The sequence below is a fragment of the Brassica oleracea genome, chromosome C6, assembly GCF_000695525.1.
Source record: "Brassica oleracea var. oleracea cultivar TO1000 chromosome C6, BOL, whole genome shotgun sequence".
NCBI lineage: Eukaryota > Viridiplantae > Streptophyta > Magnoliopsida > Brassicales > Brassicaceae > Brassica > Brassica oleracea.
The window spans coordinates 23098764-23112032 of record NC_027753.1 but is presented as its reverse complement, the minus strand read 5'-3'; the positions used below and the strand labels follow the sequence as shown (position 1 = coordinate 23112032).

The window sequence follows — 13269 nt, the reverse complement described above, 5'->3', positions numbered from 1 at the left end:
GCTTCAGTTTATCGGTGGAGACAGAGTACTATAAAAAATCCTAGATACATACAAAAGAGATTTAGCCCACTTATAAGTTTTATTGGGCCAGAATGCGGATTTTACTAAATAGGTTTCGATGATCAAAGTTACACGTGAGTATTGAAACATTACAGTTATGTGTGCGATCCACTATAAAAAATCCTTCATAAATATATATTAGTTTTGGTAATCAATGTGCAAAGTATCCTTTAGTTTAGTGGTATAAATGTTGGTGTTTATATCACAGTAACCCGTGTTCGAGTCACAGACTTGACATTTTTTACACTTTTTAAAAGTGGGGCCCACTTACATGCTGACGTGTCGCATCAGGAGTGATGAAACTGGCTCATTATAATGTAGATTATTTTACTATTGTTTAATCTTCAGAAAGGATGTAAAGATATGTTCTTGTGCTTTGTTTTGCAGCCATTGATCCGGATTATCTCTGAGAACATCACCAACAAAACTAAAGACATTGCCAACTTCGAAACTATGATTCAACTCGACTATTGAAGTTCACAAATTTAGGCCATGTGCTATTGACCTTTCAACGTCATAAAAAATGGTATATTTCATTTCAATAATAACAACTTTAAGCGATCACTCGTCCAGATTAGGGAACGATCACTCAGCCAAACTTAAGGATATGAACACGCCAAAAAGGGAGAACTGATGGATTGAATGGTGACACAAGAGGGGCGGAAAGTCTCTTGATACTACCAGACTACAGTTGTTGGTTGATATGACACACGAGTCCAACAAAATAAGGGTTTCTATCCGTTGCTTGATATGACGCACAAGTCCAACGGAATAGATAATTAATCAAATCAAGTTTCTCACAGTGCTCTTGAATGTTTGTGGACAAAGGCGTAGGAGTTGTGCCGGGATCAAAGCAAAGTTGGTTCTCCATGATGATGGATGTTACGCTTGGTGCTTCCGCTTCAAAAGTTGGACCAGGTTCGTCTTCCTCATCAAAGATGGGACCTATATCATCGTCCATGGGTCTCCTAGTGCCAATAAGCGGTCCTTGATGTGAGTAGTCGAATGGCTCTTCCTCAAAATCCTGTGAAAATAGAACAAAACTACTCGGATGCTCCGGTTCAAAACAAGTTAGTCCATTGGTCTCTTCATCATCAAACATAAAATCAGATTTTGGAGAAGGAAGATCACATTCATCCTCACAAATGATCAACTTTCAATCAGCTCTTCATCATATTCATCACAAATTGGTAAAGAATCAGAAAAATCTTTTAAATCTTCAAGGTTGTTTTCAGGTTTACCTTTGGGTTCTTCACTGATGAATATTGATGATTCAGCTGCTGGTGCATGTGTGGTTGTGCTCTTCTTTTGGATCTTGTTGACGCCCATAAGGGTTTTCAGCATCTCCTTCTCCAAGTTATCACAAAACTTTTGGACATCAAACTGAAGGAAACTCTTCCTTTGATCAGCTTCATCTGGACGTTTTGAACTACTCTTTGCACCTCCTGTTTGGCATCTTACATGGTCTTCTCAGGGTTGGCATTTCCTACACAGTAACAAACTCATCAAATATTCAACAAATTTTGAGATAGAGATTTAAAGATAGTTTGCTGTTGAGATTTTTCGTTGCTACTCTTCTTGTGAAGTCCAAACATCTTTTTCCCACACAAGTGTTTCTCTCGGATTTTAGTGGTCACTCAAGAATCTCCTCTCAAAGTTTTAAGAGAACAAATCAAGTAACCCAATGGCTTCTCCAAGCAAACAAGAGATGAACACAAGATAGGAAGATAAGAGAATTGGTTTTGAAATCCGTATTAACCACTCCAAGGCTGGATTTCTCCTCAGCCAGCAGGATTTCTCTTCCACCACCTGGCCAAATAAATCAAACTTTTGTTTCTCTTTTTTTTATATATCTTTTTCTTTTTTTTTATTTTTTCTTATATAGAAGAATGGCGATAAGTAAGGTAGTGGCACAGATTTGAGATAGAAAGAAGAAGATGAAGTGTTTAGAAAATGAAAGATGAGAAGATGGATAAATAGTATCGGTTGAGTGGCTCTGATACCACTTTTCAAATCAATTTTAGAGAAAACACATGAACCATGAAACTCATCAATCATGTCATCTAGCCTAGGAATGGGATGCCTATACTTTACCGTGATGTTGTTGATGGCACGGCAGTCCACACACAGGAGCCAAAAGCCATCCTTTTGGGTATAAGGAGAACTGGCACGACACAAGGGCTGATGCTCTCCCGGATGTAGCCTTTCTCAAGAAGGTCACCAATCTGTTTCTGAAGTTCCTTGGTCTCTACCGGATTGGTTCGATAAGCTGGTCGGTTTGGTAGAGATGCACCTGGAAAAAAATCTATCTGATGCTCATTGCCTCGTACTGGTGGCAATCCCTTGGGATTCTCACCTGGAAAAGCATCAGAAAAATCCTGCAAAACATCTAGAAGCTCACTCGGAATCTCTGGTGCAAGGTAAGAAGAAGATGAACCCATAAGAGATCCTTTATACACAAGTAAAAGAAATGGCTTTTGAGAGTAAAGAGATTTCCTGACCTGACTTTCTTTGATAAAGAAGTTGGAATTTCTTTTAGAGGATTCAGGTTCATCGGGTTTGGGCTCTTTGTCACGGTTCCTCTTGAGTTGGACCTGGTCTTGGTGAACCTCCAATGGTGTCAAAGGTACCAACGTGATCTTCTTTCCTTTATGGTCAAAGGAGTGTCGGTTTGTGAACCCATCATGAACAACTCTCTTATCAAATTGCCATGGACGGCCATAAGAATATGGCAAGCGTCCATAGGAAGAACATTGCAAACAACCTCATCCTCATATCGTCCAATGGTAAGGGGGACTGTGACTTGTTCCTTCACATACTGCTCTCCAGCCTCATTAAGCCATTCCAACCTGAAAAGACGAGAAATAGGCCGAGTAACAAGCCCAAGTTTCTTTACAAGGGTGTCACTAGCCACATTAGTGCAACTACCTCCATCAATAATCAAAGAACACACTTTTTTCAGAGATAAGACAACGAGAATGAAAGAGATTTTCCCTTTGTTCTTTGTCGTTGGTTTTAGGCTGCACACAGAAGGATCGCCTAGTGACAAGGAGTGGTCCGTATGCTGGGTAGTCGAGGCTGTCCTCCTCATTAAAGATCGGACCAGAATCAGTGTCAATGTTCGGGCCAAAGTCATCGACCAAGTGGTCGTCCACCTCATCAAAGATGGGGTCATCCAAGGGGGTCCTAGCAATAAGTAGGGGTCCATGATGTGGTTAATCAAAAGGCTCTTCTTCCTCATCAAAGATAGGATCCAAATCGTCCTTGTCCTCCTTTTCATCCTCTGACTCAACTTCACCATTCTCCATGAGAATCATCACCCGTTGGTTTGGGCAATTTTTGGCATAGTGTCCTAAAGCATCTAATGTCTCTTGCTCGGCCAGAAGTCTCCACTGCTTTTCCTTTGTCAACACGAGCAGGAACATCAGTCTTAAAAGCATTGGTGTTGTGGAAGAAGACTTACATTTGTCTTGATAGCTTGGTTTAGGAGCATAGGCTGGTTTTGAGGCAATGGCCGGTTTTGAACAGATCTTCCTCTTGACTTGCTGTTCGATCAAGATGGCCTTGTGTAGCATCTGCTTAATAGTAGCATACTCCTGAAGCTTCATACGATCTTGGATGCCACGGTTGAGACCTGAAAGAAATCGTGTCATAGTTGCATCCAAATGCTCATCTACATCCGCCTTGATCATCAAGATCTACATCTCTTGGTAATAGTCTTCCACGGACTTGGTACCTTGAAGCAAACGTCTCAGCTTTTGGTGGAGGTCACAGTGATAGTGAGTAGGCACAAATCGTCTCCTCATCAGCATGGTAAGCTAATCCCATGTCTCAGTTGGCCTTTCACCTGTTCTCCTCCTATGAATCACGACTTGATCATACCAATTAATAGCATAGCGAGAAAATTCAGTAGCAACCAATCTAACTTTCTTAAGATCATAAAAGTTTTGACAATAAAAAACGAGTTCAATCTTTCTTTCCCACTCAAGGAAAGCATCAAGATCGTTTTTACCATTAAAAGTTGGGATTTTCAGTTTCAATCCTCCTAAGCTATCATCAACACGATCAGTTCTAGCAAATGGATTGATATCACCTTGCTCTCGGTTTCTATGACCTCTTCTAGGTCGGTAGGCTGATACTGACTTCATCCTCTTGAAAATCCTCCTCTTGGATCTCATCATCGGACCGGTTGTGCCACCTTGGGCTATCTCTCCTTTCTCCGGTTCTAGGATGAGTATGTCGGCTGGCCTGAAGCTCATCAAGCCTTTGATGGACCTGATCTAAACTTGCATTCATCAAGTTAGACATTGAATCATTCAAACACTACAAGAAATATAAGTATTGGTAGCAGTTCGCAGTAGCACGAATTCACCAACTACTAAAAGTGCCAAAATTGGAGCACAACTCTATCGTAGCATTAAATTCGCGCTAAGAAAAAAATTTATCAAGTGGAAACACAAAAATCACCGATCTTATTTTTGGTAACACTTTGATGTGAAAATTTTATTTTTGTCCGCGAGCACTTAAAAAAGACTCATTATTCCCTCTGTTTTTTTTTCTCTCTCTTATCTCCTTCCGTCATCTTCTTCAATCATAAACCTCACACATTCTTTGTTGGAAAAGATGAGCAAACCGGATTCTTCTTGATCAATTCCATGCCAATCGAAGAAACTGATGTCACCTTGTTCAAAATCAAAACTTACGAACCCTAGTTCCATGCCAATCGAAGACACTGATGGAACCTAACCCTAATTCCGCCTTCCTCCGTCGCTCTTCACCACCATGACCTTTGCCTTCTCTCGCTTCTTCTTCTTCTTCTTCGTCTTCTCATCTTTTGAGTTCCACTGGAGCTTTCTCATCTCTGCTAAACTCTAGAAGTCGTCGATGTCTGAGTCTTACACCTGGCTTGAAGAGATAAGGTTAAAGAGGATGTTGGTTACTGATGAATTCTTAGAACTCATCACTAAATCGTTTATGAATTTCGAAGTTGTCGTGCTCTCTTCCTGTGAAGGTTTCTCCACTGATGGTCTCGCTGCTAGAGCTTCCTCTTGATTCTTACTTCATTTTTCCAGAAATAATAAGGTAAAGGTTAGTGCTTCCATTACTCGATTCTCAGCTATTAGTATATGACTAGGACTTGGCTGCCTTGGTTCGAATTCTTGCTAGGTAGTTTGATTTCTAGACATCTTAGATATGCAGATTTGAGGTCTTCTGATATTAAAGCTCTCGACTTTATGCTATGCACTGCGTTGTTCGTATCTGAATTTCGGTCTTTGTGCGATTTTCAACTTGATTGGTGTGTATGAATGAGTTCTCTTCCTGCTACATATCTTGTTACATGTGTCTAAAGCTCTAAAGATTTGAACTTTATTTAGGTAGAGTATGATTGCAATCTTCAAAGCTCTTAAACTAGCTCCCTTGTTAAGTAGAACTGAATTGAGTTTGAGTAGCTGATTATGATTGTGATTCTGATTATTGTTCACCATGCGATCTGCTTGTGCAGGAGGAGATAGAATACTTATCCTTCATCTTGTTTTTTCTTTCTCAATCAGTTCTGCCTTCATTGGGTAACTAAGACACCAAGGTCGAGTAAGAGATAAGGTTATTCTGATAACATGGAGACTAAGAATGAGAATCAAGCCAACGAAGCTTTTAAAGGTTTGTACTTTTTCTTAAAACATTATCGTTATCTTTTAAAATCATTGTTGACTCTTGAGAGTCCTCTTTTGTTTAAGCAAAGTGGCTTCTGTGAATTTTTGTGATAGATATCAAATATTTACACAGAATTGGCAGGTGCATAGGAGAGTTTCATGGAGTTCTGGATATCAAGACTCTATCACTTTGCTCCAACATCTCTGGTCAGATTCTGTCCAGTCTCGTCATGAGCCCACCCAAGGTATAAAACATGTATATCTTGCCCAAGGAGAGTCCAAGAAAGGTGGTTGCTAGTGGATCAGTCTCATCTGTTAAGCATCTTGCAGTATGGTTAGAGGTAATTACTTAGTTTTACTTTTATCAAGTGCAAGTCTTTGATCTTGTTAGTCATGTTTATTAATATCGTGGGGACAGGATCTGTAAGGTGATGGTGTTGTTTTCGACCAGCTTGAACATTTGGAGCTTGCTACAACAGTTGAATGTCCACACTGGAAAGTTTTTGTTGATGACGTATGTGTTTGTTTCTGAAACTCTTCAAATGATGGAGAGGAGTAACTTGCTAAGTACACACTCACGCTGAAGATTATGTTAAGTAGAGGTGGCAATGAAGATTATGTTTAGATTAGTTGAGGTTTATTTTTTTATTTGTATTTTAGTTTAGTGTAAAACGATCTTTTTTGTTTTGTAAACAAATTTCAATTTATAAAATATATTTTTTGTTTATTTGTATAATTTTTAAAAAGTACAAAACATAAACTTTAAAACTTCAATCTTTTCATAATATAACCTTAATTTTAAATTTAAACTCAATATTAATTATTTTAAAATCTGATTTTAAATTTTAAATCTATACCCTATACTCCAAACACTAAATCTTAAATCTACACCCTGAACCCCAAACTTAAATCTTACATACAAAATAATAAATATAAATTTTCAAACTTATAATATATATTTTAAACTTAGATTCCAAGTATATTCTAAAACTAAAACCATATATTTAATTCTAAATATTAACCCTAAACCACCTAATTCATATTAACCTACATCATAAATTCTAAATTACAAATTTCAAAAATTTAAATTGTACTCTAAATTCTAACACATACACTATAACTATGAACTTTAAATACAAAATCTAAATTATAAACTTAATCAAACCCAGTGTATACACTGTAAACGCCAAACACCAAACTCTAAATTCTTTACAATAATTCTCAGAAAAAACATTTTTTAAAAAAAATCATAATTATATATCATAATTGACATTTTGTAACTTCAACTTGTAATTACTGAAATTAATAATCACTTGATCTTCAAACATTAGTCATTGTAAACATATAAAATTATATGTTAAACTTAACGAAGTGTTGAAAGATTAAATAAAAGAAAACAAAAATAAATGAGGATAATCTCTCTATCTCACATTCTTTTAAGTTACTCTTTTTTAATTTTTTTTAATAGCAATCTTCGTGATTCTTTCCTATTGGTTAATACAAGAAAGCGAGGATAACTTGTTGTTGTAATTGTAACCGTTGATGAATAGTATAATCTAAGACATAAACATTTTGCTTTTTCAATGGGTTTTCTCTCTCTCTCTCTCTCTCGATCTCTCGATCTCAGTTCCTCTCCTCTTCTACCGTCGTAAACCTGAAAAAAATCAAGGTTCCATCTTTTCTTCTTCTCTAGATCGTGGAATAAACCCTAAGAAAAATTCTCCATCTTTTACGAAGCGTGTCGACTCCACTTCTCACCTCGTTGGTTCACGTCTCGAGCCCAAGAGAATCTCCAATCGAAACCGAATCTGACATCGACTAAGCCATCGAGTAAGTTCCTCACCGGGGCTCCGATTAGGGTATAGATTCGTAATCTCTAGTCCGTCCTTTTGATCGATTAATGTTATTTTTTGTGTGGTGGTGGAGCAGTTCCTCTGGCGCTGATGATGGCAAAATTAGCATTTCGGATTTAACTAAGCCATCCGAGCCTTCTCGTTTTCCACTTCTCAATGGGACTACTGGTGAGATCTCCCTGTCTTCTTTCCATTTCTCTATCTATATTTCATTTTCGTCCACTCTAACTCTGCTTCTGTTCATTGTGTTTTTTTTCCAGTAATATGGGACTCGAGGAAGCAGAAACCGACAATTAAGTAAGTATTCAGTTCTTTAAAGTGATATTAGCGGGGCGCTCTATTCTTGCTACAGAAACCTTGATCTGGCTATCAATCAACAGCTTTACAGAGCTGAGATGGAGGTGGTGGCATCGGAGGAGGCTGTGCGAAAGAGTTGGGGTTATTTTTTGTATTTTTTTAGATTTAGTAAACCAAAGTTGTAAACCAAATCAGTTGTAAACCAAAATTTTAATATTAACCGAAGTCATTTGCAAACCAATTTAATCTATAAACCGAAATCAATTGTAACCAAAATTAATTTTAAACCAGATTAAATCTCAAAATTAATTATAACTAATAATCAATTTTAATTCTAATTATAATTTTCATTTTTAATTTTTATTTCAATTTCCACGGCACTGAAATCTGTCATTATAAATTATATTACAACACGAAGAAAGTGCCATAGAAAACTATAAAATAGCACGAAACATGTGTTATCGAAAAATTTCGCTACAATATATCTATTAATCGTAGCTCATCAAAAAAACGCTATGAGAAAGGGGGAGGGGACGCTAGGAAAACTTTATGGTAGCGTTTTTGGTGTGCTACTAATATCGATATTTCTTGTAGTGAAAGCACGCATTTGAAGGTTAAATAATCCAGCAACTGAGTTTCCGGGTCGGTTTCTTTTTTCTCCACTACTCATTGTTCCTGAAATTTAAACACAAAACGAGAATCATTATCATGCACAATTGATTGTTTGAATGGTAATAAAACCTCCCAGGCACTATTTTCGATACTGGTCTTTACCCACTAGACTTCGAGCCCACAGTTTGCTTTACTGCCTGGTTTTTACCTCTTTTGGTTAAAACCACTGCAACTTTTCCCTCCCTTTTTTGAATTCTTACTACTTTCGGCTTTAACCACTGGTCCATTGCAAAGTCTCACCGGAAAGTTGACCTTACTTGCTACCGCCTCACCAAAACTAGTGCTCCGGTAAGGCCACTACACTTCTCGGACCGACTCAGAGTCGACGGTACTCCTCTCTGTCGCGTCCCCCGCTCCTCAAGATCTGCATCTCATGGACTCTCGAAGGTTCACGGCGGCTGAGAAAGGAAAAGGGCATCTACAGCAGGACCAGCAACAACCCCACAAGCGTATCAGAGCACCGAAGATAGATACTTCTGCTCTCATCATGGAGAACAATCTCACTCTCATAGGGCGCGTCTCAAACCCTAGAGAACAACCCATTGGAGCCCTCATCTCCTCGCTCCCTAGGAAGTGAAGTCTCAAGGGCACGGTCTTAGGGACAAACTTAGGCCATAATTGCTTCCAGTTTAGGTTCGAACTGGAAGAAGATCTACTAAATGTCTTGGCTAACAGACCTTATCACTACGCACACTGGATGCTAATGATTCAGAGATGCGAACCTACTTTGTCTCCTATGTTCCCATCTCAGATCCCCTTTTGGATCCGCCTCCATGGCTTGCCTATCCACTACTGGCATGAGAAAATGATCTATAATATAGGCCAGGATCTGGGGATACTTGAAGACTATCACATCTCTAAGACATCTGCAAGAATAAGAGTCTCAGTAGATGGCCTAAAACCTATTGTTAAAGCTGCTATCATTGAGTTTGGGTCAGGGGAAGAATTACCTGTCACCTTGGCCTATGATGGCTTGGAGAATCACTGCTCTTACTGCAACCATCTAGATCATGAAACTCGTCGCTGCCCCCTGATGATGAGCGCTAAGGCTACTGCCAATCGAACCTCTTCGAGGGAAGTCTCTGAACACCACTACCAACAACACTCCTCTCCTTCCTTCAGGAGAGCAAGTAGCAATCAAGAGGACCGCCCCGCTACGCAGCGTCTAATCCCTTCTCAGAGCTCTGATTTCAGCAATCGAGTCGACAGACACGGTAGACCATTTGGAGCAAGAGCACTTGTTATACCTCCTAGAGGTCAACCACTGAGGAACAAAGTGACCCCCCCATCTCCCTCACACCGAAGGACCCAATGGAGATCACATCTCTCAACATTCCAGACATGATCAACACTACAGAGCTGCGGAGCAACACCCTGGAGAACAACGTCATTCTAGGGAAAACCCCCCAAGACACGACTCGAGGCTCCAATGGAGAGTGCGACGCTTAGATACATCCTCTCTCCCGAGTAATGCTGATCTCCCTCTCCCCCCGCTGCAAGACGAGGAACATCCCCCCTGGAACGAAACCTTGCGGTGTGTGACCACCCAACGCCACCCTGAGGTGTTCCCACAACGGAAGAAGTGATGGCAGAACTCCAAGAGTTAACTCATCAATACGTTAGCTGTGCTGATCCCACTGAAAGCGAAGCACGTGGACAAAGAGTTATGCAATGTGAAGAACAGAGCCTCATGGCGGAGACAGCAGCCAGTATTATCGCTTCAGCCTCAGCCAGAGCTAATGAGCAATCTCGAGGATCACCTGCTACCCAACCAAGCCCTAGTCAGGCCCAGAGAGTCCCCTCTCCTGCTAGACACCCTACAGTACAAGCTACGTCTAGACCTGTTAACACCCCACGAAGAACTCCTGCGAGGAGAAGACCTGGATCAAGCCCTCGTTTCTTTGCAGGTGCTGGTTCCACGCATCGTCTTATCTCGAGAAGTCAAGCACAGTCCAATAGACAGGGTTTCCCATTTGCATCTCCCATCCAACCAAGGGCACCTACGAGACATGTTAGCACGACCAGAGGATCGAGAGCAACCTCCCCTGCTGAATCACGAGCTCCCCCACAGGATTTTCACGGGGGTCCTCGTCCTCTTCCTTAGTGATTTTGAGTTGGAACTGCTGCGGTATTGTGAATTCTGCGACAGTTCGACGTCTTGAGGACCTGAATAAGAAGCATTCCCCAGATATTATCTTCTTACAAGAAACAAAAAACCAAGATGAGTTTGTTTTAAAAGAGACGGAGAAAATCAACTTAAACTCTCACTTTCTAGTTTCTCCCCAGAGCCCTGGAGCGGGAGGTCTGGCCCTTCTCTGGAAATCTGATGTTGACATTCAGATTCTGACTTCCAACAACAACTTCATCGATACCCAAATCACTTTTAACAACTCATCCTTCAATTGTACCTTTGTCTACGGTGGCCCTGAAGTCCCCCTCAGACAAGACGTCTGGAAAAAGCTAAGTGATATCTCTGAGTCGAGAGCTTCTCCTTGGTTTCTGACGGGGGATTTTAATGAGATCACATCTAATGCTTCAAAAACAGGTGGTAAAGAGATACCCGAGAGCTCCTTCTCAAACTTCCGAACGTTTCTATTATCCTATGACCTCTTCGATATCAAACAGTCTGGCAATTTTCTCTCTTGGAGAGGACAAAGACACACACACCTCGTCCACTGTAGGCTGGACAGAGCTATCGCCAACAGCTCTTGGTCAGATATGTTCCCAGCACTACAAGAAAATGTCACATATATAGCCCCGGAAAAACGCTATTACATCATAGCATAGCGTTATGGTGAACGCTGTGTCTGCCCCCGCAATCTTTTCTTCGGCACTTTATATAGCGTTTTTCCGTATGCAATTTTAAGTTTTATTTCGATAGCGGTTATTTGTTATGCAATTGTAATATTTATAATAGCGTATTATATTTGCTATTGGTGTTATAAACATACCACTATTTTGATGTTATTGTTAGTTTTAATATAGCGATTTCTCTTTTGTTGTTGTTTCTGTAATTTTAGCTGGGTTTTGTTTTATAATTGGAATCAATGTATGAGTTGTCCTTATTAGCTCTACCATATTTTGATCAATATAGAAACACAATGTCATAAGCCAAACATTAAGTCTCGAATACATAAGTTCTAATAGCCAAACCATCAAGTCTCACACAACCAAACCACAAACAAAGTATTCAACTAGCCAAACAAGTTCTACTACCCAAGACAATCCAATATAAGACACTGGTTCACATATAAACAATCTTGTCATTAGGCCAAGCGATTGTAGAACCTAATGCATCAACAACAATCTAGAATTCTGAGGTTTGTCTCCATACATGAGCGTCGTCAATCTTACATACCTCAACCCATACCTTGCTGGCGTTTGGACCCAATGGAACAAAATGGACTTTGTCTTCTGGATTGTCTGATAGAACTTTTCCTTTTGCAACCATTTGACCTGATCCAAAGCAGTCTAAGAGTAAGCAGTTCTTCTTAGGAGAGACACTTATACCTGAGATGTTAGCTACACTCTACAAGTGAAAAATACAGATCATCATTTTAAGAAAACAATAGATGAATGTGAAAGTTAGATAATTATGTGTAGAGTTTTACCTTAGGTGATGAATTTTTAGAAGATGAAACTTTAGATGGTACTGCTCCTTTAGCAACCGATGGTACCTTAGATGATGAATCTTTAGTTGGTCTTGCTCCTTCACACAGTAGAACCTTAGAAACTGGCCATGCTACGTACGCAAACAGTGCATCGCCAATCACTTTCATGTCTTCATTTGGTCTCCACAGGTAAGCATCTTTGTTAATCATTTTGTCAATCTTAACTTTTGCAGCATTCGGACCCAAATGAATATTATTGACCATCTCTGTTGGGTCAGTCGAAACCATATATCCCTCAGCAATCACTTCAGCATCATTAGTCCAAGCAATAATTTGGATTCTATCTTCCAATGCATTTGTAGCCTGAGTAGTCATTCAAAAACATAATATACGGATCACCTAGTACATAACCTTTCTAATGATATAATTTTTTAAATACACTGAATAAATGACTAGTAATCTTACCGAGGAACCAGCAGTCTTGTTTCCAGTTGGAGAATCCATACTGTCGAGAATGAGCTTATCGAATGGCCATGCAATTTTTGTTCCCATAGTGTCTCCAAGTAAGGTGATAGCTGTTGTAGGCCTCCATACATATGCTTTCTTATCAACTACTAAGTTACAGTTTTAACAACCCTAAGACGGCTAAACCTAACTGAGTCGCAGCTCGAATAACAAAAACGGAAAGTTTCCTAATTGCTCTAAGTGCTAAGTTTCCTCTGAAAAGTCCCCTGTCCATGCCGCTCGCCTAGGACTCCTTATATACTGGCTCCTAGGTCGGTTTACGCTTTTGCTCTTCTGCCCTTAAGCCGTCACAGCATAAAAATGGAGATATTCTATTTTTTCCGATCGTCGTAATTATCTTCAAAATTTCGTATTTATCCGCGGAAACTTGACATTTATCTTTCCTTGCGAACCAAGCGTAAACCGTCATGTGGCGTACGGGCTGTTGGTTAAGAAATCGTAAGTTGGGCCTCGAGTCATGCGGCTTGGCTCGAGCTCGGTCGCTACGTAGCGAACGAGCGGAACAGACGCTCGGTCGCTACGTAGCGACCGGGCTTGGCTCGAGCTTGGTCGCTACGTAGAGACCGAGCTTGGCTCGAGCTCGGTCGCTACGTAGCGACC

The 13269-nt window shown here is 40.0% G+C and overlaps 1 protein-coding gene and 2 long non-coding RNA genes across 12 annotated transcripts; all 3 read left to right on the top strand.

The window, feature by feature from the left end:
• The first annotated feature begins 4758 nt into the window (after nucleotides 1–4758).
• Nucleotides 4759–6371, top strand: LOC106299169. 10 transcript variants are annotated; one of them, XR_001261703.1, is made up of 4 exons: nucleotides 4759–5142; nucleotides 5564–5718; nucleotides 5845–6052; nucleotides 6130–6371. It is a non-coding gene; the product is annotated as an uncharacterized LOC106299169 (long non-coding RNA). The 10 variants fall into 10 exon arrangements; XR_001261707.1 differs by having other exon boundaries at nucleotides 4759–5148; nucleotides 5613–5718; XR_001261702.1 differs by having other exon boundaries at nucleotides 4759–5148.
• Nucleotides 6372–7272: 901 nt separating this feature from the next.
• LOC106299420 lies at nucleotides 7273–8107 on the top strand. The gene is made up of 4 exons (XR_001261774.1): nucleotides 7273–7541; nucleotides 7641–7732; nucleotides 7825–7861; nucleotides 7945–8107. It is a non-coding gene; the product is annotated as an uncharacterized LOC106299420 (long non-coding RNA).
• Nucleotides 8108–10118: 2011 nt separating this feature from the next.
• LOC106297771 lies at nucleotides 10119–11320 on the top strand. The gene is made up of 2 exons (XM_013733944.1): nucleotides 10119–10617; nucleotides 10683–11320. Exons 1-2 carry the CDS (start codon nucleotides 10119–10121, stop codon nucleotides 11318–11320), a joined length of 1137 nt encoding a protein of 378 aa, XP_013589398.1.
• Nucleotides 11321–13269: the final 1949 nt, after the last annotated feature.

Coding starts and splice junctions, on each gene's coding strand:
- LOC106297771 (XM_013733944.1), top strand. CDS start 10,119: ATGGCAGAACTCCAAGAGTTAACTCATCAATACGTTAGCTGTGCTGAT. Junction 10,618..10,682: donor CCCACAGGATTTTCACGGGG/GTCCTCGTCCTC, acceptor ATTCTGCGACAG/TTCGACGTCTTGAGGACCTG.